The following is a 27,375-nucleotide window of genomic DNA, read 5'->3' as shown; positions in this document are numbered from 1 at the left end:
CTATGTGCAATTTAACAATGCAAAGTTAGCTTTTAAACGCTATTTTTCTTCTTGACTCTTAAAGACACTTAAAAATAGGGAATGCAAAATTTTAAATGTACCATTGAAATTGTAACACCTAATACTGTCATATGGTGAACAGGCCAACATAGCTCACACACCACAGCATCTATTAATAGGCCTGACTCCCTTTTGCAATGTCAACTGTAACATTAATCCTTGTTTTAAATCACAGTGTCTCAAATATCAGCTGCTACTAGTTGTACAGTTCTCTTTCAGTTTATATCAGAGAGCCCAATGGAGTCTTTTGGAGGACCTAGTCAGGTTAGCAGGGCTAACTTCTTAGAAGTCCCCACAATAAATGATTTCTCTTCAGAGGACGAAGATGTTAAACCTGATATTAAACATCGTTTCTCTCCACTTCCCCGAAGGCGGAATTCTGCTTCTTCTTCAGAGGAGGAGGCAGATACCCCCACCACCATCTCAAGAAAAGTTTCATTTGCTGATGCATTTGGGTTTGATCTCGTGTCTGTTAAAGAGTTCGATACCTGGGAAGTTCCAAACACAAGTCTAAACGACAGCATAGAAGATGAAGTTTTCCCTCAGGAGGAATATTTTTTCTCTCAACAGTTTATGTTGCCTGCTTCACAAGAAGAACTTTTACAAAAAGTGAGAGAGCAGAAAGTACTGTTGGAGTCAGTCGTGTTCCTGCCTGGGATTACCTGTATGAACGGCATTATACGAGTCCTCAATGTATCCTTTGAAAAACAAGTGTATGTTCGAATGACACTGAATAACTGGCTCAGTTATTATGATATCCTCGCAGAGTTCATGCCTAATTCTTGTGGCAGTGAAACTGATCAGTTCTGCTTTAAGATCTCTTTGGTGCCTCCCTACCAGAAAGATGGAGCTAAGGTGGAGTTCTGTATACGCTACGAGACATCGGTTGGTACCTTCTGGGCAAACAACAACGACAAAAATTACACACTGATTTGTCACAAGAAGGAAACTGTGTCCAAGGTGGATAATAAACCACACAAAGAGATTACTGATAGACAACTTAAAGGCTGCTTAAAGACAACACAAAGCAGGTGAGGTTACACCTTAAGTTTTGTTAGTTCATAGTAGAGCTGCCTAATTCTAACTTTCTAAGCGTGCTTGCTGGAGCTAAGACTGCCCATGCTGGTTTCTTCTGACATTTTTTTTCTAATGATAAAATAGACCAAGACTTTTTTTGGTAAAACTCTTGTGTATATCAGCCAGAAGTTTTCTGCAGACAGATTGGTTGGGTTCATAGGTTTAATATATGGCATGCATGCCTCTCAATCGAAAAGTATAAATTATGGGCTGTGTACTGATTTTGATCTCTGTAGGGTATAAGTTGAGCTGACATGAGCGAGAGCTTTGCTCCAGACTGAGGTAGCTGTGCAGTTAAAACAGTTTACATCCACTTCCTTAGTAAGGCAACAAAAGTTTAAAAGGTTTTTCACATGATTTATTTCACGGTTCATTTTGTACATGCAATTATTGAAGCAGAAATTACACTGGTGGTTCAGGAAGCTGATAACTTCGAGAAAGATCATGTTGTAATTAGAATAGCTGGTACAAACTTTCATGCAAGTGGTTGGGCTATTCTGGAAGTTGTATATTATGGTAATAATTCCTTTTTCCTGCCACCGGTTGATGTTTCTGTTTCACGAATAGTGAAATGAATAATGATTTATAAGGCAGAATTGGTAATCTATTAAAGAAAAAATATATAAAATTTCTCTCATTTAAATTATTCTAATTAAATATGGGCAAGTACTACGTTAATTATGAAGTGGCAGTGGTTAACTTTTTATAACTTAACCACACATAAACAGAAACACTCAGGAATAATAACTTTTGGCTTCTTAGATTTTTATTTATTTCTGTAAGCAAAAAAATGTTGTCTCTGCAAAAACTTTAGTCTCAATTTTTTGCTCACCAAATTTGCTACAAATCAGTTGGAGTTCTGCAGAACCTAATCTTTATGTTCTCTGCAGTGGCCTTTGCAATACTTAGATCCTAGAACTGCATCCATGTATAGGTTTTAGTTCCTATACTCTTTCCAAGTAAGGCGGTGCTGTTTGATTTCCCTGGTGATCTTCTACCGGACTGAGCTGGTGGGGATGTGGGAACAAAACTGCAGCAGTGGTGGGAGCTTAAGGAGAAGGGAGACAGCCAGGGCTTCCCCTGTGCAGAAACTGCCTTCCCAAAATGCAGACTCAGGGTGCCGAGAGCCTCTGCCAGTCCTAATGCCACACATCAGCCCTGTGAGGAGAGGTGCGCAGTATGGCTTAGTGCCTGCATTAACACTATGGTGTGAGAGCAGCTCTGGGGCTAACGTGAGGCCAGTTTCATAGCCAGCTCACAACGCTATCCTGATAAGTGCCACTTGGTCCAGCTCTGGGGTCACCATGGTGGTGCTTCCATGCGGGAACATCCCAGTACATCAGAGCAGAGGAAACGAAGCCTTTACCTGCCATGCGGGTAGATCCTGACATTTGTGCCTTGTTCTGTACATCATTTGTGTCCTTCAAGAAATGTCACATGACCCATTCTGGGTAAATAACATAGCCTGAGATTCCCTGCAGAAGGGCCATATCAAATACCATAGCATATGCAGGCAGTGTGACTTCAGCCTGAGTTCAGGTAGCCCACATAGAGGAGATGATGGACATGGAGAGTCTTAACTTATGTGAGCCCTGGGCTTCCAGGGTCTTTCAGGACTCACCTACAAATGTAGGTACAGTTTGACTTCTAAGGTCAAATGACTCCTAAAAGTTTAAGTCCCTGATGCCTCCTGTGACATGCCTAATGCTAGCACAAGTTGTAGAAGCATTTCTTTTGGGGCATCCTCTTTTACATGTATATGCTAAATGCATTATATTCAGGTCAGAGTTTTTTTAAAAAACGAGAAATGATACATCTACTCTTTAACATGAAATTACCTTTTGTATAATCAGAGTGCAAAGTTTTCTCCTTCCATATCAGCCTGCAGAGGAATATATATATGTGTCTGTGTATATACGTATATATTTATATATATATATTTACACGTATATATTTATATACGTGCATATTTGCTCGTATATACACATGTATATTTGTGACATTAAAGCTAAAGCGGTCAGATTCTTGTTTACATTAAGATCTGTTACACATTTTTGGCAAATACTTAACTGTTTCAAGGCCCTCTATAGTGGTAGATGGATGTAAAGAGTCCTTACAGTAAATGCAAACATGAGTTGAAGGTATTTTTGGAATATGGTTTCGGTGGTTGCCAAGGCTTCTGATAGACTGTTCTGACAGATTGTAATCCAGGACCAGTTTTATGCTACGGGGACTTCATTGACTTCACAGGAGTTAGAGCTTTCACCAGTGTAAATGAGGTCAGCATCAGGGCCTTTCATTTCAAAAGAACTAAGATACAACCTCCATTGCTCACTTGTTTTTCAAAGTGTCTTTGTACATGTTGCCCCTTTGAGTGAGGAGGAACACCCTGCAGACATCTGCAAAAGTACCTCATTATTCTCCTTCAGACCCTCATTAAAACTCCTTTGCTTTGATGCCTAGGAAAAAGCGCAAGCAAAACAAACCCCCAAAACTGGCAAAGTGAGGCTCCTGATGTGCTATGACTCCTTCATATCATGTTGAACAGTGCTGCCTCTTTCGCAGCTCTGCTCCAGCAGCCCAACTCCCTCTCACCTCATGTGTTATGTTCAGATAATAAGCTCTGCAGCATTTATATATGCTGTGCTGGATGTTTATAGAACACTTGGCAAAGTGGGAGTCCTGGACTGTAACTAGCTTGTCTTAGGAGCTGCACCAATGCAAACATACACACTGAAGTCATAACAATTTTACCTATAGTTCACACAATAAATACACAGACAAGGACTATTCTTATCCATGCCTATGAGCTGCACATCTAAAATTAAAGATTCCTTTATAGCAATCTGAATAGAAGGATATTTTAACAGGACACTTATTTAGGCCCCTGTTTAAGATTTAGAAACCTGTTATCACTTTATTTTTCTTAATTTAATCTTAGCGCTGAGATATTTATACTTGCTCTTAAAATGTGCAATTTACCACTTCACTTGAAAAACAGGATTGTTAAAGAATTATGTTTTTTAAGCAGCCAGTTTGATACACTCCAGGGCATACTTGTGTGTCTTATGAAATGTCATTAGGGAGGATTAGTTGCATTAGTTAAGTGAAAAGAATAATATGCACTTTCAGAGGAAGTTATTGAGGAAACACAATATGACCATATCACGTTACCCTCAAGAATATGAGCCAGGACAAAGTTGTGTGAATGAGGGCAATGGGATGGTTTCTGACATCATTATTAAGAACTAAAATAAAAATGGACTTAACCCTAAAAAGTTGCACTGAAAAAGATGATAGTGAAAAGCAAAACTGCATGGAGTAATTAATACTGAAAGTTGTCTAGGTTTAGATATTCAGAAGCCCATGACTTAAACCCCTGCCTGTTCATTCCATGTTTCATTTGGTTTTGCTTCTCTGTCTAGGCATGAACAAATAGTCGTCTCTTAAAATTTCAGAAAATATTTGCTTGTAAATGCATTTTTCCAAGCTAAAATTCTTTCCAACCTCAATGTTAGTAGTTCCTGTAGTCTTCAAAAAACGATTCATAGGCACAAAATAAAGTTGGAAAAGATAACATTTGAATTAATTAATTTATGTCTCAGTCTATGCAAAATTGTGCATTTAACTTACACACATTCATAAATATACTTTGGGGAAAAAAAACTTAAGGCTGTCACTCGAGAAGAAAGTGCTTCTGTCAGTCAACAGCCCTGAGTTCTATTGTATATTACATTCAGAAAAATGTAAATTAATTGTATCAGCTTCACTCTTATCTCTTTTTGTTTGATTCTCGTGCTTTTGGGACATGGATAATGATTCTGAACACAAATTTCTCCTGGTCGTCAGGTTTGGACCACATGATTTTGATGTGGACCCCAGGCTCCTGCATCGCTCTGATCAGACAGGGACTGGTTGTGTGTTGCATGAGGCAAACTCCTGTAGATCATGCTGCACGGCGCAGTGATAACGACCTGCAAACCATTTGCCCCGTCACTGGTGAGGCTGCACCCCATTACTGTGCTTGGTCCTGGTTTGCCATCTGTCAAGAGAGCAGCGGGAGCAAGAGCACAAGGAAAATGGCTGATAAGCATGAGACTTGTTTCACAAAAGGGTAAAATTTGCATTTGGACTCCTGTCCTCTGACAAGGAAAGGAGAAGCTACTGGTTTTACCAGAACTGTTAGAGTTATCCTCTTCTTAGCAGTCTGAGTCCACAAGTGTGTCACCCTGAACTGATGTTGGTCCTGTGCTTCTTTTTTTTGTAATTGCTAGACTGTACCTTTCTTCGAATGGTAGTGCATCAGTTCTCTTCATGATGCCACTTTAAAACAGAACACAAAATAAGGCAGTGTCTTGTACTAGAGCTGCTCTATGCACAATGTGTGATGAGAAGGAAGAGTTAAAAACCCCGCATCTGTGGGCTGCCAATGCTAACTTCTGGAGCACGAATACTGAATGGTCTTAGAGCAATAGACAGCGAAAAAACTTCCATGCATGAATACTCTCCCATCTTCAATTGCTGTCTCACCTCTTTCTGAGGGAAGGCAAAGGAAGTAAGTTGCTGAAGACCCAGCCTGGCAGGACTGCCCTGTGCTCAGCCAGTTTTCCCCAGGCAGATGGCAGAGCAGTGCCTAGGTTGTCCCAAGAAAAGCAGTTCTGCATCGGCTCTTCTTGGCCTTTCTCACAACCCCATGATGTAATTAAAAAAATCCAAGACTTCTGAGTTAGATGTTTGGAAATAGTTTCGCATGTACTTTGCTACAACTGTATTATTCCCAGCTGGTCCATCTAAAGTATGCATTTAAATTATGTTCCTCTTTAATCGTTGTTCCTTTGATTACTGCACATCATAATCAGAAAGAGGAAGGGAGAGCAGAAAATGTGTTAAAAACACATCTTCTTTGTGTACTGCTATTTAATCTCAGTGTTGTTTCTGACATCTCAAGTCACAAGTTACACCTTGATCAGCATACAGATATGGGATTTGACTAAAGTTTATTACTATTATTAGGAAGTGACCGCACTCACTGTTTTTGCCAGGAGAGCAGCTGCTTGAGAAGCTATCCATTCACAGGGAGCCAGCTAAAAGCGGCACTCCTCTGCTGTTCAATACGATCTAGTATTCCCAGCCCTTCTCTTGCCTCCTGGTCATTGTTAGTTTTGCCATGTAGAAGTCTTTGTCTTGTAGAAGCAAGTAGCACTGGCACCAAAATAAGACTTCTTCAGTTACCTGAAGACTTGATTATCAGGGACACAGGATAATTATTTAAGGTGATCAAAAATATACTATTCAAACAAGAGGGGTAAAAGCAAGCTGTGGAACTGAGGCTAAGTATTAGGAATGCTTCTTAGTAGGGACTCTAGAGTTATCTTTTAGGAAATTGCTGCAGCATAACTCTCCAAAGTAATTTAAAATAAGCTAAGATAAACCACTTGAAAAATGTTCTACTGGGAACAAACCTACTTGGCCGGGAACTATGCTCAATGGTCCTTTTTTTCTATCTGTTCAATCATAATATTTCAAAATCCGGGCATACTTTCTATTTGAAGTACAAAATATACTAAAGACCCTAAAGATAGGTATCTAAGTTAATGGCATAAGGCTTTGAATGCTATCACAGAAATGCTGGAGAAAGAGGTGGAAGTTATGGGCGGGAATGGCATGCACAAGCAAACAGACACCTGCTAGCCATATCTGCAGCCTCCTAATTAGAGAGTACCTGAAGATGGAAAAACTGTCTAATTTTCCCTTTTGCTGTTTGTGAACTGTGCTAGTCATGTTTGAGCACATTATCCATTTATTGCACTAGAAATATTAAAAGAAGTTTCTAAATTTTTAAGTATCAACATATGAAAATATCATGTTGCTTTACTGGCAGTCTTGGTGCAGTATTTACTCTGGATCTTAGTATCAGTGGTTTCTCATTCACTTCCATGACCTGCTTTCAAAATTGCTCTCACCAATGTTACAGAACAGAAATTTGTGCTATAAAACTTTTTCACTTGTTTGCATAGAACTATATAAAACTAATGCTTTGTATCATTTCTCAACCACATGGTAAGTACTTGTAATTATAGATGCATTGCTTGGCTTTACACTTGTAAGGTTTTTCTTTTTTTGCAATTGCTACTATTTCATCAGCTTATTTAAATATGCCAGTACTGTAACACTATTACAACTGACCCTTAAAGCTCTTTAATGCAGCAACTGTCTTGATCCTGCAATAGGCACAATAAATAATTTAATGACCATCAGGAGTTTCACTGGACTTTGTAGAATTCTGCATGTGTAAAATTATCCTTGAATGTTGATATTTACAGGACTAGAGCTTAGTTCTACGCTCTTTCAGATCACTGATTAAGAACCTTCAGACAAATAGAATTTATTGCTAAATGAATCCCTATATTCCTTTGTTTAATGACTCTTTTGTTGAGGGACATATCTGTTTTACAGATTGAACCACTCTGGTAATGACCATTTCAATAATCTGTCTCCTGTCTACTGTTCAGGTATTGCAGTTCATAAATGTTCAATTGGGAAAAAAGTGTTCCATTACATTCACCTTGACTTGGCTAAATGTTAGTCTTGAAAAGGTGTTTAAAGTCAGTGAAACATTAACTGAGAGCACTGGAGTCATATTTAATCAATGCATTCACTACCAGTGTCATTTGAGCTGTTTATTCTGATTATGAACTTTAAGCTGTGAGCCAGCCACAGTGCTGCAGCTCTGAAATTGAAGCAATTGATTCAGCTATACTGTAAGTCTAGAGAACCAGTCGTCCATATTTTTTGAGATAAAATGTGGAATATCTTCTCAGTTAGGAAAAGTGGAAAAAACAGTCCAAACAAATACTTTGCAAGTTAAATGCAGTCCCTGCCTTAAGGCAAAGGAAGAGAAAGACCTTTTAAACACCATGTGAGCATTTTAGAAGTGGCTATTTGATCCCTAGGCCTTCAGTTGACACACAAGAAAGCAGTAGTTGATATGCCAAAGCATAATGGGGGGCTTGGTTTTCTAAGTGTCTCTCCACCATCCTCCTGATCTGTGGAATCAGGTGATACTCTGACACTAAACCCAAAGATTTATTGCTGCTGGTTACTAATAGTCCTAAAGAACACTGGAGAGCACTGACCTATGCAAATGAATGTGAACTGGGTGAGCTGATAGGTTTTTCTCTACCTTACACTTAGGTGCACCAAGTGGCTTTGAATTTACATTTTGCTTTGATGCATAATAATTGACCCTGAAATAATGTTTATGGTTGCTGGATGATACACATAAGATGTTCAAGCCCGGGTCGCTTCATGTTGAGGTAGAGGGCTGGGGAGTTTGTCAGTCTTCCTCTCTCCCCAGCTGCCCTAGTAAATGTGCAACAGTGTCTCCTAGGTTATATTACATCTTCCTGCTAAAAATATTGATACCTATTACACAGCTGCCTTCTTCCTGTGTGGTAGTAAGATAACATGTGAAAATAAAAATAAAGGTTATAGAAGTCTTTTGTCATGGTAACACCTGGGAATTTTATCTTACTGAAATACTCACTGAATTTACAACGCTTTCCAAGATTTAGATTATAGTTGTCCTTTCTCAAGAATGACTGGCTAAGACTTTTTTGTGGTCACCCATTCTGTTCTCCTCTTCAGGGGTGGTACCTGTGTCTTAGTCTCACCTGAGTGCCATCTATCTAGATGTCTCTCTAAGGCATCTGTCACCTTTTTGCATAGGTGTCTCAGCATACTGCAGTCAGCTTCTAGGAAATGACTCTTTTCTGGCATGCCAGTAGGGAACTGCTCCTTCTCTATTTTTTCCATGTGAGGGAAAGATCAGATGTGACACAGGGTAATGTCTTTTTCTTCTTGGATGTATCCAAAAACTTGAAAGAAGTTCAAGACCCATTTACTTTACTCTCCTGTCTTTTAAAACAGGGGGAGAAAGTAGCAAGAGAACAGAGAGGTTTTACTCCCAGCTCCTTTCTGCAACACCTTTTTGATATTTGATCATGCCACTTGCAGGCAAAATAGCAACCTAAGAAGCATATTCTCTGACCTTAGGCCAAACTCGAGTCCTGACTCACTTTTTCCTCTTTTTCAACAGCTTGGCTCTGGAGATATGCATCTCAATACTAAGGGCTGCATCACTAATTATCAATGGAGCTGTCAATAGATCTTCTAATGTTGTCCAGGGGAATCTTTCCTAAAGAAATTCTTGATTTTTGAAGTAGTTAACCCATTCATCAAAGGGCTTAAACAATTTTCTGATCAATCCATGTATAAAACAGCTGCGGAACACTACTTCTGAACTGGCTTCTTTTCAACATTGTTATTTGGATATTGTAATAAGCTACAAAGAATCATGACAGAGCTATAAAAGAATCTGAAAAAAAATATGATCTTACTGTTCATAATTGCTGTAACAATTCAGTTATAGTTGAGGTATAACTGACTTACTAGGCATGGGGGTTTCTGCAGTCTTCATACCTATAGCCATGAGGTTTGCAGATCAACAGGGCTATATTAAAGTTTCAAGCCTGGCATGAAACTGGTGTTGAGCCCCTGTTCAGACTGTATGGCACTAAAAGCTTCAAACGGACAGATATAAATCTATGTTAAAAAAAAATAATGTACGATTGTTTTGCCATTAAAACTCAAGGTCTTTTTTAATGAGCTAGAAAATAAAGACTAATTTCTTGGGACTCTGTTTGCTTTGAGGCTATGATTATTCTCATCCCAAACCAGGCCAATGCGTTTTGTTCTGTGCCACTTACGTCCCCGCTTCAATCATAAACTAAGACTGAAAAATGAAAATATTAGTAATTGGAAAATATAATCCCCTGGATAGCACCAATCCAATAATCTTAATAAAAATAGGTTTATTGCAAACATTGCCTGAACCCAACTGGGAATTATCTTTTCAGAAAAATACTCGAATTCCCTTACAGCTGCTCTCTTGATCAATTGTCCCTCTCGATGCTATTAATCATCATACTATATACCACTTATTCTGATTATTTTTTCCACTTTTCTTTCCAAACTTCCATTCCAATTTCTCCTTCTTTTGAAGTTACTAGCAGTCCTTTACTATACTGTTGCAGACCTACCTTCTCTTCTGGTGTCAGCCCTTTAGACGAGGTGACCAAAACTAAGGGTTATTTATTTCCTCAAGGTGGATAAATACTATGAATCAATATTCTCTTCCTCAGATTTCAAACATTAAAGTAGACGTTCTACTGTTTTCATGCAAGATACCTGTGAAGGTTGCTGGACTGACTCTCCTGATGATGCAATCTTCTATTCACAGTGTAGTTTCAAAATGGTAGCAGCAGTTCAGGCCTCCATTACCATGCCAGCGTGCAAATATCCTCACCTATGCTCTAATGATGAGCGGGTCACTCTGTGTCCCTGCCTCTTTCCTTTATGTCCTGACTATCAACAAGAGGGCTAATTAGTGTCAGTCCTGTTTGTTTGGTGACACCTATTTATTAAGAACTAGATTGAGCCTTCCCTAACACTGCTGGTAGCTGAAGGTCATGTAAGGAAATCACTCTTGTCTAGATTTGTAATAAGGGCTCTGATTTTACGTACAGCTTCAGTCTAATAGGATTGCTTGTAATGACATAATATTTTAAAATATTTTTCAGTGATTTCTATTTAATGTTCACTCAGCTATTCATTTATGGCTGCTGATTTTCTTCACAGTTTTTGTTTTAATTTCTGAATCTTTTCCTGTGTGGTCTCAGGCAGTTTGGAATGTAGCAATGTAATTTAAATTATTATTTTCTGCATTGTTTAAATGAAATTATTTTACTCTTGTGATTATATTTGTTAAATAGCTCCTGAAAAAAAGAACCCCATATAAACAGAAGGCAATGATACTGCCACGCATGACATGTAACAGCAACGTCATGGTTCAGGTGGACATAATACAACATCTCCACAAGGAGAGGTCATTTGAAGCCAAAATGCTTTTAGGTAGGAATTGGCTATTTTCAGGTTAAAGTCACCTGGCAGGTAGAAATTCAGATGTGTACATTAGGGGCCCAGAACTGAGGAATGGTGCTCACTGAGCTTCAGTCACTCTCTGCTTTGCTGGCAGCACGGACATCAGTGCTCCATGCCATGCTCACACTGTGATTTGCAGTCTCCGTCTGCCTGTAACTTGTGCAGCTGTTGGTTTGTGCTGTACCTACAGTCTAGTTCCCAGGACTCTACCTTGAGTTCTTGTAGGATCCAGATATTTCAGCCTGAGGACACAGCCAGCTGCCCAGGCCCACAGCCCAGCCACCTCCCCAGCTCTGCTCCCCAACCCCTCCCTGCACTTCTGCCCACCACCATCAGTTTCCAGCGGGGCTGTGATTCCCTACCCAGCATTAAGATCAGCTTCCCTTAACAGTATGTAAAAGGTTGAAAATGACTTAGAGCGTTTCCCTACAAGGTGGTATAGCTGAGTACATAGTTTCCTTGCAACTTTCTTTCAGAGCCATTTTACTGCTTCCCCTCCCCACTAACGCATTTTGTACTTCAGAGCTCACACGTTGCAGTGTTGACACTGACTGCCCTTTGCTGGTTACCATCTTTGCACTGTGCTCACTTTGTCCTGTCCTCCAAACACTGGGCAGACTCTCCTCAGTTCTGATTTTACGTGCCCAGCACTTCTGCCTTCTGTCCTGTCATAATTCTGTGTCCAGTTGTTTGGTGCTTTCCACAGGGTCTAATGTTTGAATTTTATTTCATTGGGCTTTATCCCTGTGTCCTTTCTTTAAAGAGCAGAGAGCTATTTAATTTGCTCATGAAGTAATGTCACTTTTCTTGTATTTTCTTCATAGGTACCATAGCCTATCACAGCACTTCTTGTAGGGTGCACATATTTTCTTATGCACCCTAATCTTCATATGCTGCACACCTGATTCGAATGCTTGAAATCCTTTAGTGATCATAAAAAGCCTTATTGTGCATTTAGATGATTCCTAAGAAAAGAATGTATTTCCTTAATTTCTAGCAAATTCTTATCAATACCTTTATATGCAAATTGCTATAAAGATAAGCTATTCTTATCTAATTGTTTCTAGGAGTTTAAGACTGTCTCAGCAGGAGTTGCTGAGGGATGAAACTTCTAATGATGATTTAAAGCAGTGAAGTGTGTAGGCTGAAACTGAAATAATTATTGCTGTAACCCTCTAAGCACTCTAAGTTCCTCAAGAGAAAATACTTCGCTCAGAACAGACCCTGAACAACAAAATGCTAAAAAAGTTAAATAAAAAAAAAAAGAAAAGAAAAGAAAAGACACTCTTAGAGCAAGATGATAATTTAGAACTAGAATCAGTATAATGTGAGGATGTTCTCAACAACTGCTCACAAATGCATCAGACATCACAATTAAAAAGGAATAATAATTATGGCCCCATTCTAAAGTATGTAATATTCTATTCCATTCAATAAGACATGAACACTTTAAAACCATCAGTGTAATCCACAAACCTATATTTACAACATTAAACTGGATGTTCTGCCTTTTCAATAACTGTCATCTCATCTCTATTATTTTCACCTCAGACTCTAATTGTTTCTTTTATAGGAGCTAACCTACCAGTGTCCTTGGCAGTACAGTTTATGGCTCATGCATTTACAGTAATTGTTTGGGCAATTTGCCACACAGTATAGCAATCTTCACATCACAATCAGTTTTTATAATAAACAGCATTAGTTGTGAAAAATACAAGCGATGCATGATTCTTATGGTAGACAAAGGGCACTGAAGATGCCCTTTAGGAAAAGAAAGGAAAATGCTCAGGCCTTGAACTGCTTGAGAAAAATACTGATGTCACAATAGAGCTAATTAATTTGATGGTACAAACAAGAGGGGGAAAGGGCCTTGCATTCATTAGTGTCAATTCCAAATGAGAGCATACCGTTCATAAAAATAATATTCTGCCTTTGTTTAGACAAAACGTGCAGGTAAACAAATCAGAAATAAGCAGCAGTTCCTGCAATAACAATGATTTTGCTCCTTAGCTTTATCAAGTCTCTTTCTCTTCTTTAGCCACAGGGAGATCAAAGCCTGCATAGTACAACTTGCAGGTAGACCTGTGGGAGAGGCCAGACCCAGCTGCGTACCAGCCAGGCTGGCTCCAGCATGGCCAGCACTGCCGGCCCTACTGGGCACTGGAGCCTCCGTGCCTGGAGCTGGTCTGCTCCTGGGAAGCTGAGCACACACTTAATGACTTCTCTCCAGAACACATAGGTGGTTGCACATAAATGTGTCCCACCGCATGCGGCTCTGCTGCAGGCATTCTGGGGCACATTTTTCAGGTGTCCAGAAATAAGAGGTCAAGTGCCGCTCAGCGGGGAGGCTGTTTGACACACCGCCAGCAGGCAGTCTCCCACATCCATTCTCCAGAGGAGAAATAAGGTATGTGTTCCTTTATGCCAGTGCGCAGGCTGTCAGCCTCCTTGTCATCTCCACACTACCTTACAGACCATGTCTTGTGCTGAGGTACAATGAGGCGAGGCCCCAGGAAGCACAAAGGTGGCTTCAAGCCAAGGCTGTACCTCCCCTTCTTGAGCTGGGCTGTGAATTCTCTGGCAGCAGTAGGGCTTGAGACTAAAAACCACGTGCGATAAGAAATTGTGCAGTGGTTGTACTACAAGACTACAACTTAACAGCAGATAAGATGGTTGTCAATTTAAATCAGTAGGAAACTTGTCCCTGTAGTGAGTTTTGGACTGAGCTTTATGCTGGCAAGGAATGAGTTTATCTTTGCTTGTTAAATATTCAGTTAATATATTCAGTGAGGGAGATGTAATAGAATTAACTATGGAGACACCATCACAAGAGAAGTAAAAATTTGCAGTTTGGAGAGTCACACCAGGATCCTGGGTGGCTCCCAACGGGTGTTCATGGGTTGTCATATGAAGACAGAGAGGTCAGAATGTGATTTGCATCTAGATCCTGGAGGGTGATGGGATGTATCTTCAGTGGTGGTCTCACTATGGGAATGAGACCAGAATCGAGGTTATGTTTTTAATTTCTTTTTTTCAAGTACCATTTTTTCCCCATAGTGCCAATTGTTTTTCTCATCTTGCATTTTCTTCTCTCCATGAATTGTTTTTTCTAATATTCTCTCCTCTGTTCCACTGGTATTTTAAGTCCAGTAAAAATGGACCACTATTTATTATGTTAATTTTCCAGTAAACCAGCTACTGGGGGAGAGGGTTATGTTAGCAAAAAAATTGAAAAAGTCTACCGAGTCTTAGAAGCAATTTAATAGAACCTTAAAGCACTGTTTAGAACTTTACACATACACAATCTTTCATACTGCTTTCCAAAATTCCTTCTTCCTTGAAAACTTATTTTTGCTGCAAGTTTGTGGGTTTTGAATGGCATCGCATACAATAGTGCAGAAGTTCAGAATTACATGTGAAAAGTTCTTAATTTACCTTCTTATCAATGTTCTTTTAACCCAAAAGGTCCAAATCTGTTACAAACTTTCTGCTTCTAATGTGCACATCCAATTAAAAATATTTTTTGTTGTTGCTTGGTTTTGATTTTGTTTGTTTTGGGTCTATTTTGTTTTGTTTTGTTTCATTTTTAATAAATAAAGCTATTTTGTTCTATGCTTCCTTTTGACATGACGTCTGTTGCTAATGATACAAGAATAACCAAACCAAACTGCCAGCCCTTTCTACTCCATGTGTCCCTCCTCTCCCCAGCTCTTTTGGGGTTACAGTTTTGTGCAGGATGCTTGTTTGGCTCCAGCGACACCTCAAATCTAGACACTTACGTGCACTAATTTACTTTTGTTCTTCTTTTTCTCAGTGAAACATTGCTGACACATTTAACTACTTCTTTTCAAGGATCTCTTACATTGTTTACATCCCAGTGGCATCATTCTTCAGCAAGGCAGGCTATTTTCAGCACGAGATCCAAAAGCAATATTGAAGGTTGCTGCTGTATTGGGCTCCTCTTAAATTTAGAAATCTGACCTGAAATTAAAATAGAATTACTGTTTGGTTGGCAACTTATATGTTGCCAGATCTTTTCATGAGGGCATTTCAGCTTCACCTCAACTTCAGGGTAGAAAAGGATTGCTTTGATTTTGAATCCACTTTGAAGTAAAAAACAGAAGCACGAAAGATTCTGTGAGACCCTAGGCCTATCTGGATTTAAAAATCAAACTATACTGAAAACTTTTTTCCTCTCAAGTGTTTTTAACTAAATATTTGAGAAATGTATTCTTTAAATATTTTAGTGTCTCCTTACCTCTTTAAATTTCAGGCTAAATAATATCTTCCCACATTTTCTTTTAAATTTGAGTTAGTATGAAATTGTTCAAGTTGCATTAAGAGTTTTACAGCTATATTTTCATCTTTCCATGTTCTGCATTCCAACAATTTTAGCCTTTTCCCGCACTCTGTAAAAGAAATATCTTGTGATTTAGGTATTATGATCTAGCATAAGTGGATATAACACAGAACAGTGTGAATGGTGCTAATGGTTAAACACAACTTTTGCCAAATATTGGTGTGTGAATTGAAAGTATGGCAAGTTACAACAACTTCACCAGTTATGAAGAGATTGGTAGCTCCTGGCTATATTCCCAAACCTATTTCAGACCAGACCAAAGCACCTGCTGTTCACAGTGAAATATATGCTCCTGAAAGCATAACTCTGAGGGCATGTATCTGCATAGGAGCATTTGAAATAGGGCTGGACTGGGACTATGGGACCATGATGTCTTAACCTGTGGAAAATGTGTTGCATAATCCCATTCACAAAACTGTATCCATGTTTCCACACCAAGACCTTCTCAATTTCTTGTGCCTGGTACTTGCACTGAAAAATAGCAAGGTATACTTTTCCAGTGCTTACAGATCTTCTTTCAAGATTCCACAACAAATGTTTTTGTGAACTCATTCTATTAGTACATTAACAGAGTCTTGCTGCCTAATATTTTTTCTGCCTTCTCAGTATTTACCCCTTTGCTGTAAGAATAGAAGGCGTTTATTTCTCCTCTTGCTAGGCTGAAAATAGAAATACTCAATTTGCCTCCTTGCTTAATATAGATTTTTCATCCTGCCAGTCTTCTTGTAGTCATCTTCTGCACCTGTTCCAGTTTGAACTAATCTCTCTTGAACATTGTATACAAATGTTTCAGAGGAGTTCTTACTAGTGCCTGGTACTGCGACACGAATATTTCCTGTAAATCTTTTATTACACATTTTATTCTGACACATTACTGGAGAGCTTGTTGCCATGGCCATCTCACACCAGTGGCTTGGAAATGTTTTCTGCCAAGAACAAACTCAGATTTTTCTTGTTTCAGCGTTTCTTCCAATTTCAGAGCCCTCATTTTGTGCCAGAAACTCTAGTCCCTAAATGTATAACCTGGCACTTTATAATTTTGTTTTTTCGTCCCAGATCTATTATTTTGATCCTCCAGGCCACCTATTTCTTTCAATCCTCCTCTGTGTTGATGATGCCTCCCAACTTCCTATCTACCACAGATTTAATTTAACTTTGACTTTTTGTGCCTTGGTCTGTAATAACGTGACTGAGTAAGTCTGATTACACGACCGGTCCTCTCCAATTCCCCAGTGATGTCTGCAAGCTCCACACAGCCCAGCTCGTGGGACCTCACTTGGCACCAAGCCTCTCTCCCACCACCCAGCTCTTGTACTCATCTCCCTCTTCTTCAGTTTAATTAGTAAATTTCCCATGTGGCTACACAAGAAATGCTTTAATGAAGTCCAGATAGATTAGATAACTGATTTTTAGACAAGGGAAATGTAGCAATCTTACCAAAGACAGATATTATCAGGTGAGTCTGGCATTTTTATGTCATTTTTCATTTATCTCTATTTATTCTCTCATTAAGTTTTGTTCTAAAACTTTTGTAAAAACTTTTCGATGACACCTAGGTCTGTAGTTGCCCTGACACTACTTTTCTTTTTTTCCCTAAAAACAGCTCCTACTTTTCCTAGTCTTCTGAGGCTGGTACAGTAGTATCAAGACTAATTTGATAGGTTTGAATAGCAAATAGTTTAAATCAATGTGTGATTCCCTCTTTTGGGTCCCTCGGTATTTTGGGTTGGAGATTATCTGCTCCTCTTAATTGGACCATATTTAAACACCAAGTTCTGCTCCCAGACTGGGTGAAATATAATTTTCTAAATCTCTGTTCCTATCAGTTGTGCCCTGTTCCTACAAGATTCTGCCCATTGCTCGCACTGTGTTAACAAAAGCTTAGGAGAAGTATTTGGTTGTGGAGTTATACATAGATTACCTGAAATCTTCATCAAACACCTAAACTTCTAAAAAAAATCCTATTTACCTTAAAAAGACTAATTCCAGAGGCTTGAAATGTCTTTTTTTATCCAAACCCTTTCTGAAGTCAAAGAAGTACTGTTTATTGGCTAAATAATATTTTTCCCTATCACTTAGATGCTATCTACTCCTCACGTCTTTAGGTTGCAAGTTTAACATTCTCTGGGATGCCAACTCAACATAACTTTAGGACTTCCTCTGCATAATGTCCACCAACTTTTCAGTCCTCTCAGTTCTACTAACTGGCCCCTAAACTTCCATTTTGTTCTTTCTAAATGAAAAATTATAGCGATGATCTGTTTCCATACTTGATTTCTTTTTATCACTCAGTTCAAGTGAACGGTAATTCCATCAAGAAGGAGCCATATGAGCATAAGGAGATTTTTTTTGAAGCTGTTAGAAATTCTTTAGTTCCTGATGTACTTTATGAGGATGTGTCTCAGCTGAAGGAGAAAAAGCAACCGAACTTCTGCAAGTGTACAGATACTTATGCTGGAAAGGAACTGCGTTAGCTGATAACATGGATTTTTCTGACTTTCATTGTTGTTAGAATGGCTGGAACCCTTAAAGATAAAAGTAAACATTTTTGAAAGAACACAATTTTTGTGCCTCTCGCTATAAAATGTAGGCACTTTTAGACCACTTTCCATAACACGGCAAGATAATTAATTTATAAACCAAATGCTTAATTAATATTATAATTTAAAAATCTACTCATGGAATTCTGATCGTGAGCTAGGAACTTTCCAGAGATATATGGACAAAAAAGTCAGTCAAAAATCATACTAACTAGAGAAACACTTTCTAATTGCCATTGTTTGATGAAGGGGCTAATTTTTATTAGGTTTGGGAAAGTATTTCATTCTTTAGGGTGTACATATATGTTTGAGGTTGTTCTGTATTTGTATGCACTCATAGTCTCAGCATCTTCATTTCACTTCTTAGGTTGAAGAAGTGCTGTTAAATGACTCAAAGGATTCTCAAAGACTTCGGTATTAGTACCCTCAATTTAGGTTAATTTTAGATTTCCCACTAGAATACTTATATGAGGACAGACATTCTGATGTACAAGTAAAATAAGGAAAATAGCTGTTACACTGACTTTCACTGTAGTGATGTATTTGCAGGATAGGTGTGCACAGAAAATGAGCTATAAACCAGCAATCTTTCTAAAATTCAGTGCAACGTGCAAGAAGTTGTGTTCTCCCTCTGGAAGTTTTAATCTCTCTAGTGGTGGTAGGGGTGATGTACGCTGCTGCCTGAGCACAGCTAGATAAGGTTAACCCCATGCCAGCACATGCCAGCATCCAGCTCTAAGCAGCTTTATACCTGTTCATTTAAAGGTTTAGAAAATAGGTATTCCTTCTTAGCATCCTAATTCAAACACTGTGTTTATATTTTACACTGAAAAGTTGTGAATAAAACCCCTCAAATAATCACTGCATAGGTAATACAGGGAACAGGGGACAGAATCCAGGGTTGTTTTTTTCTCCAAGGAATAAAAAACAGCTAAAGACTAAGGATCCTTCTTGTATATCCAACTTCAAGAGCAGTAAGCAAATCTGCCTTCCAGTTTCTCCCTAAATTGTCTACATCCTGGTAATTTGGTCATTCTTTGGATGTGTGTGCAGTGGAATTTTTAATCACATCAGGCTGTAATAGAAGCTAACAGTGTCTCTGCATCTTGGGTGCAAGTTCTGGCTGCCAGTAGACTATAATGTCAGATATGTGCATTAACCTCTCCCCTCCTGGGAATGGTTCTTAAAAGAAAACAACATGTCAAAATCCATTCCTTTAAGAAATAGATGAGGGCCCCTTCTAGCAGCAAATGATGAAATCCCTGCTCCCCAAGAGTTGCATCCACACAGAATCATAGAATGGTTCGGGATGGAAAGGATCTCAAGATCATCTAGTTCCAACCCTGTTGCACATGTCTGAGTGCTGCAGGTAGCCAATTGCACTGAAAAAAAAGCTTTGAGATGCTCCTTTTATTTGACCCCACTGGATAGTATTAGGAGGTGCTGCTGCACTCATGCGGTTTTGGTATCATTTTGGATGACTAACTCACTTATGCTTTATACCTGTCTTGGCTCCTAATTCAGGGCTTTTGCATACACCCTACTGGCACCTAAATACTTCAATGCATCTGTCTCATGGTTAAGCCCCAAGATACACAGTGCCTAGGCTTATGGAAGAAGGGAGCAGGTGGATGAAAAAGGTGCAAAAGAGAAAAGAAAATTAGGAACAAGATGTCACAGTAAGACAAGCATTAAAATAATAATAATAAATAAATAAATAAATAAATAAATAAATAAATAAATAAATAAATTATATAAATATTAGACAATAATGATTTACTTTAAACTCCCCACAGATCTACTGAAAAGAAGGGTCTGGGACTGCCAGACTTTTCAGGATGAAATGCAGATTATAGCAACTGCTAGCAGGGGAAAGTACAACTTGGTGTGAGTAGGAGAGTGAGACATACGCGGAGGCTATGCATGTACCAGAATTCAGGAGTGACATGACATTCATATGGATAAAAAGAATATTCAGCATTACTGCAATTAATGATGAAAAAGAGCTGTTGAGAGAGCTTTAAATCTGGTGCTCCAAGCACAGCTTTGAACAACAAAAGGCCAAGAGGAAATTTAATAGGGCAGTGCAAATTACTCCAAGTATCCTCATATAAGAGCTTTACATCTTCTCCTGAGGTATCTGATGGTGGCCAGTGTCAGAGATCAGATGCTAGGCTTGCAGGATCTTCCGTTTGCTTTAGCCTGGCAATCCCTGTAAAGGATGGATTTTAAGAAGTTGGTGACAGTCGATGTCTAGATTATTTTAACAGAGTATAAATTTAGCATCCTCCTTCTGAATGAAGCATTTAGGTGGCAGAGTTAATGCTATACCAATTCAAATGAAAAATGCTGTGAGAAAATAGAAGGGGAAAAGATTAATATTTGAAAATTAGAAAGTAATTTTCAGTAACAGAGGTGGACGGCTGGTTGACAAACGCATAAATTAAGACCTACAGAAAAAAATGGCTCCTCATAGAGAAGTCATTAGCAGTGATCCAATAATTTACATTTTACATAAGTGACATTCTTTTTACATTTTTTCCCTTTTCAACTAAAGGTTAATCCCTATAAGCACACAATTCAAACTGCTATCACTTTGCATTGATATTGACGAGGACTGCAGGTGCTCAGCATCTCTCTGTAGGTGTTTGTCATGTTGGACCTGGCCTTTGTTTTCACAGCCAGCAAAGCAACAGTAAAAATTGCACTGGCTGCAGGGAAGTAGAATTCATTCCTGCTGGCCAGGCACAGCTTAGCAACAGGATTTATACTGTATGCACATAGGGAGAAGCTTTTAATTTATTTCAGGTAACAAAGACGTCTTTTTCCAGTGATCTTCACATATGTACAAATATTAAAATATGTATTGAAAAATACAAGCAAGAGAGAGGCGCAGTCTCTGGAACACATATATCCTTCCAGACCCTTTCTTGACCCCAAAGTTGTGCTCTCCTGTCACTGACCCATCTAATCACTTTTGTGCTGCTTTCTCAAGAAAGGCCTGGGAAAACCCATCAGCTTTGCCATGTAATCTGAAGGTCAACACATTTTCATTTTCTTGGCCAATTTTCTTTGACCAAGGCTTAATATCAGGTCATTCAAAAAAAAAACCCTATATTTTATAAAGCTGTTACTTTCAGTATTTCAAACAGCATTCAAAATACTGTGTAATCAACTAACGGTCTTTATATCCGACTCTAAGAGGCATTGGAACAATAATTTTTGCAGAATAACCCAGCAAGTTTCTTTTTCTTCAACAGCAAAGAAGAAATAGTGACAACATCTGACAATGACACACGGAATAATTCAAGGACTTCAGGTACAACATTCTGTTTAATTAGTTCTTCCTTACTGCACGTTAATTAAAAAATAGTGTAACAAACAACCTCATGGAAATTATTCAAGTATGTTTTGTTAACCCTTCAGGCACAAACATCCCAGCAATTGTTTATTCACAAGCAGAAGACAAAGACACCAAACCAGATAAAGAAAACAGAAGAGATAAAAATGCAGAATACAACCAGGGTAATCATGAAGAAGATGAAAAAGAATTAGAGTTGCTGGTAAGTGTTATACAATTATATCTACAGTATTAAATGATTTGAATCCATTTACGCTTCAAAGCTGGTGAAATGCCCCCTTTTAACAGAGCTGACTGATGTACTAATTTACAAATGTAAAGCCCTGGTCTGTACTTTCATTGAGTCTCTAACTGATTCAACAATAGAAGGTGCTTTGATTTCAGCATAGTGCATCAACTTTTTCTGGTCTTAAATTAATGACTTCTCCATTTTACTTCTTTGCCAGAGCCTCTAAATGACAGTTTGAAGGAATTAGAAGAGTAATATTTAAAAAACCTGCCTTCCTAGAAAGTAGGATAGGAATATTCTTAAATAAATGCTTTATATTTGGTAAAACTCCTATATTTATGGTACTGTTTGCTTTTGGGGTTTTTCAAAGGATAACTATGTAACATGCTATATGAGCAAAATAAATATATATATATTCATATTAGCAGATTTTTCTATATCTGTATTCGACATTAGATTTTTTAAAATAGATTTCACACTCAGTGAACATTCAGTCTATTTGGATTTGTGTGTGTGTGGTTTGGCTTGCATTTTTCAGTATGAAAGTAAAAAAGGCAATAAATGAGACGCATACAGCAATCTATTATTCTCAGCGTCTGTTCTCAGCTCATATCATTTGGGTGCATAGATTCATAATCATAGATTATAATAGCTATCACCTGTGAAAATATGAATGCTGAATCAGACAGGGAAGGAAGGTGAGAACCATTCTATTTTTTTTTTTTATTGATAGAGAATAAATTCCTCTTATTTGAATATAATTTTTTCGTATCTTTTACCTTAAAAAAGTTGAAAATTGTTGCCTATTTTGGAACTTTTTTTTTTTTTAATGGTGAAACATATAAAGGAGGACCTCTAAAATCCCTTGTTGTTCTCAGTCCACCCTGTCACAAAAAAGCAAGATCAAATATAACCATTTGTTTATCGATTGCCAGGATTGTCCATACAATAAATGAAGGGGGAACTATAATTTAGATGTTAATTTGCACTATACGCTCTTTAATGAATTAAACAATGAAGGCTTATAATAGATGGAAATACAACCAAATCTTTGAAATGCACAGGCATTGGCTCACAAGACAGCTGTGCAGTTGACAAGTAACATGAGCCTTATGTGAGAAGAAGGGGAAATCGTAAGATTTGCATATAATTATTGAGATCATGCAAATGTCAGTTATGAGGAGGGGAAAAAAACACAGGCATCTCACTGTTAAATCCTGACAGTTGGCATCACCGAAGAACTCAAATACACTTGAGCACTGGTTGGCAGAGGGTCATTAAAACAGAATTTGCAGAGACATTAGCTCCCTCACTTTTCTTTGAGTGACGTTTTGCTATTAATAGTTTGCAGAGGCTTTGCAGAAAACATATTAATAAGAGAAACTGTAATGGGGGTATCTACAGCAAGTGCAAATGCATAAAGGGGTGCCCAAGAAGCTAGCCTCTAATTGATTAGCTGGTGCTATCAGTGTGACTATGCTAAAGTGAAAAGAGAGTGCAATGACAAGCAGGCATAGCTGAATAATACAATATGATATTTGGGAGCTAGGGGGAAGAGTGATTAGTTTCTGGCCTTTTACTTTGCTAATCTCATTTCCAACTCGTGTCTTACCAGACTGTCTAAAAACAGTCGGGTTTGAAGCCTGTAAAATGGTCCCTGAGAGAAATGAAGCACAGATAATCCTTACAGTATTTGTCAGTGTGAAATGTGTCTTTGTTTTACTGGACAATACTGTACATTACCAGGCTTTGATGTACTATATCAATGCCCTTATTTAAGCACCAATCCTCCCCCCTCACCCCACACCTCCCTCCCTCCAAACCTAGAACCAAATTTATAGACTGAATTAGCCTCCCTTTAAGGAAATATTCTCTTCAGATTTAATTTGTATAAAATGCACTAGCAGCTTACTGAACTCATGAATAAAGAGAGGGTTCTGAATGCTATTTTATTTCCCGCTCCTTTCAACACCACCATAAAGCTCATTACCTATGTTAAAAAATACATACAATGCAAATTTTGCAAATGGTTTGGAACACGTTTCCATGAAAGCTTTGTTATTGAAAACAAAACTTTCCATAACAAAATCCTGCCTCCTTCATTAGGAATCTTTTTGCAAAAGCACTTTTTGATCATTCTTTTATGTTCTATTGTTTCAGCTAAATCAGCACTTCACAAGAGCTAAAGGTACCTTTTCCAGAGATGAAAGAAACTTACACACAATAGAACCAGTTAATTTTCCAAGTGAAACTGAAAGATTGGAGGAAAAGCTAACCTGGACAGAAAGAAGCAGTCACTTGGACCCTGTGCCTACCAGTTCCTCATCTGAAAACACTTCAGAAGGGATGAGAGAATTAAAAGATAAAGTTAAGTATTCCCTAAGAGGTTATGATAGTCAGCCGCCAGGGAAAGAAGCTGCTGCTGGCTCAGTAAACAGTGGTGAGCGGTCTTTGGAATGTATTGGTACCAGTGAAAGCCTTTTATCAGCAAAATATTTTCCTGGGACAAAGCAGAATGAGGCTATCGATATTACAGCTACTTTCTCAAGCAGACAAGGAGAGAGCCACACAGATATTTCAAAAGATGAAGGAGATAGTGCCTCAGGAAGTAAGATGATGGAGAGGTTATTCATCAGTGAGGATGATGCTGATACCTCCAAAGGGGCCTGTGAAACGAGGCCAGAAACCATTTCTCCAGAGCATGATGAATCCATGCAATTAAATGTATGCGTAGCAGGGACGCTGGATGGCAATGCTAATCCAGCACCGGAGCACCAGGCGCTGGAAATGCCTCACCAAACTCTGGATTCATTGTTGTCAGGCTCTGACAAAAATGAAGGAAAAATCAAGATGATTGAAAGCAAAGTTCAGGTACACTTAAGAGGAGATTTATATGCCGACACTTTTGCACGTGCTGATGTCTCAATAGATTCCACACAAAGCCAATATACACAAAAAAAAGGAGATGGTGAAATGTCAGGAAAGAACTATAACACTGATGCAGGGAATGAGAAGAAAGTCATCGAAGTAGCGGACTTAACAATAATCGGTGAGGAGGAAGCACCCAAGCCTTTCAAGTCACATAGAAAACATGCTACCAAAGTGTTGAACACAACGCCTCTGTCAGCTGAAGACAACAAACAGCCACACAGGTCTGCAGATTCCCCAGCATCTCTTCCGGAGGATGAAAGAAGAGCTGAAGACACGCGGGAGCACAGAGGATTCAGGAGGTTAAAAGACAGAGGGAACTCAGAACACACAAGTAAAGGAAGACTGGTAGGAAAGGAAAGTGAAGCAAACCCCGCAGAGTGGAGTTGGCAAGAAACGGGTGGTGAGGTTCGGTGGGGAGCAAGGGGGAGCACAGAGCCTTGGAGTACAGCTTCCACAAGGGAGTTGTTTACCTGCCAGGAGGCAGAGAGTTGTGAAAAGTCTTCTGTCTCTGAGCAGGGTATTACAGCAGAAGCAGAGGCAGGTACAGCTTATATAATTAAAACAACATCAGAAAGTGCTCCAGAAAAAATGTCTGCCAGTGAAAAAGCAGTAATTGCTAAGCTACCTCAAGAGACTGCACTAAGTGACAGGCCCACAGAGGAAAAGGAAACAGCGTTTGATACACATGAAGGGAGAAATGATGGTTCACATTATGCTCTTTGTCAACTCAACACAGTGGGTGTATTATATGACACTGAATTTGAAAAGGAATCAGTTTTAGGTATTTATAATGCATGCGTACATGAAACACGGCAAGGAGAAACGATGTCTGTATGTAACAGCAGGGAAAAGCGTGCCAAAGCACAACCAGACATGGGCAATATTCTACCTGGAGGAGAAGTATCTCAGTGTCCCCTGAACACCCAGAAGCACCTGTACAGTGAGAAAGCAGAAGAGCTCTATAGGGAAGAAAGACACGTTGATGTACTTTCCCATTTAAATGTTAAAGCTGAAACAAAAATGCCACCTTCTGGTGCAAATACTGTGCCCAGCTACCATTATATAAGCTCTTCACTGGCATCTTCTGAAATGTCCACTGTGGCAGGAGACATGGAGCATCACTATAGACACTTTGATAAGGTTGCTGCTGAGTCAGGCCATGATTTAAATCTAGCAAATGAAATGACATGTATTAATAAAAACCTATATCCTGAAGCTGAGAAAAAAGATGTAACTTCCACTTCAGACATAGCAATTTCTAGAGAAGGAAGAGGAAGAAGTATGGGTCAATATTTCCATCAAGCAGAGTTGAAACAAGAGAAGTCATGGAGTCCGCAGGTTTTAGTTAGTAAGCCTACAAAAGAAGCTGAAGGAGCAGGCTTTCAATCTGTCCATTTAATAACAGAGGGGAAAGCACCAAATTGGCTTGATGACTCACAGAAGGAAAACCTGCACATTTCTGATTCTGCAGGTATTTCTAACCAGAAGAGTGAAGTGTCTGAGTTACCTAGTGAGTCTTCAGGTTTAAAACATGTTGCTTTCAAAATCTTTTATTTCTTCTTCTTTCTTCTTTTTGCTGCAGCACTTTATCACTATGATTTGATGGTTTGTCTTGCACTCTACCTGTTCTCCTTGTGTTGGCTATACTGCAAAGAAGGAAGAAGCAAAGAGTCTGTCAAGAAGGAATAGCATTGACTGTCAACTGTACTCAAGATTTATGGTCAACAGCCTCCAAAGCATTTTCACAGCTTATTCATTGTTAAAACCAAAACAAGTTTTCCACCAAAGCATCTTTTTTAAAAGATTACATATGAAGTTGAGTCTTCATATAAGTAATTATACTCTATAGGACCACTATATTTGGATCACTAAATACCTATATGAATATGAGTTCTGAAGCACATCAAGTTAAAATGAAGTACAGTTGTTGCTCCTTAGCAGGTTATGGAGAAATAATGCTTCATATCTCTTCAGTACTTAAAACCACTGTTTTCTTGCATTAATTTCTTTTGCAGTAAAGCTTCATGTATTTCTGGAAGGTTTTTTTTTCAAGACTTTGTGTAGTACATAACAACACAAGGAACGATATAAAAACTAGCTCAGTGTTTTGGTACTGACACTGCAGTTGATAATCTGCTAGCGTAATTAGTCAGCGCTCTAAGAAATATGACATCTGTTGATAGGTTAAATGGTTTTTTTCCAAATTTTTATTTCACCGTTTTGACTTAAAGCTCCAGTGGTACCCCTGCTGGAAGAACGTAAGGCTTTCACTTCAGTAACATCGTGTAACTTTCAGGATGTAGCTGCATAGCAGAACAGATGTGCTGTTTCCACCCTGAGGAGATTAAAGGCCCAGGCATTTTACTATTCACTCATGTGCAGGAATGTTTTCATGTTTTGTAAATGAGGACTGTGTAACATGACGGAGAATTTCACTGATCTGTTATTCCAGACAAACCCTTTTGGATAACATTTTTCATCAGTGTTGCTTGAGCATATCTACAAAGCATTAAATAAATTTTACAAAGGAGTGCTATGACAGTGTTGACCATGGCTGAATTCAGTTTACTGCTTTTTTTCTATGGCTTGTTACCTAGATTTTATCAAACACCAAGTGAAAGCACAGGGAATAACCCTGGCTTTCAGTGAGGTTACTTCCTGTGGTTTGGGTGAGGTGCAGAAGCCTGCTATCTGCCCTAGGGAAAGCCCAGGTTGATCCTGTGCAGTAGGAGGCCTACAGGGCAGGCACACTGGTGGCTCCACTCTTCCAACACTGAGTGTCTCCCACATAGAGTAATGCCCAGAAAGAAAAGGA

General features: G+C 38.8%; 1 protein-coding gene across 1 annotated transcript; it reads left to right on the top strand.

Annotated features, from left to right (window-relative positions):
• The first annotated feature begins 297 nt into the window (after nucleotides 1–297).
• On the top strand, nucleotides 298–26,249 carry PPP1R3A (protein phosphatase 1 regulatory subunit 3A). The gene is made up of 4 exons (XM_065664969.1): nucleotides 298–1,091; nucleotides 21,300–21,358; nucleotides 21,466–21,602; nucleotides 23,790–26,249. Exons 1-4 carry the CDS (start codon nucleotides 298–300, stop codon nucleotides 26,247–26,249), a joined length of 3,450 nt encoding a protein of 1,149 aa, XP_065521041.1.
• The last annotated feature ends 1,126 nt before the right edge of the window (nucleotides 26,250–27,375 follow it).

The sequence above is a fragment of the Lathamus discolor genome, chromosome 1, assembly GCF_037157495.1.
Source record: "Lathamus discolor isolate bLatDis1 chromosome 1, bLatDis1.hap1, whole genome shotgun sequence".
NCBI lineage: Eukaryota > Metazoa > Chordata > Aves > Psittaciformes > Psittacidae > Lathamus > Lathamus discolor.
The sequence above is the reverse complement of the archived record's forward strand: the minus strand, read 5'-3'. Positions and strand labels throughout refer to the sequence as shown.

Coding starts and splice junctions, on each gene's coding strand:
- PPP1R3A (XM_065664969.1), top strand. CDS start 298: ATGGAGTCTTTTGGAGGACCTAGTCAGGTTAGCAGGGCTAACTTCTTA. Junction 1,092..21,299: donor TTAAAGACAACACAAAGCAG/GTGAGGTTACAC, acceptor TTTCTTCAACAG/CAAAGAAGAAATAGTGACAA. Junction 21,603..23,789: donor AAAAAGAATTAGAGTTGCTG/GTAAGTGTTATA, acceptor CTATTGTTTCAG/CTAAATCAGCACTTCACAAG.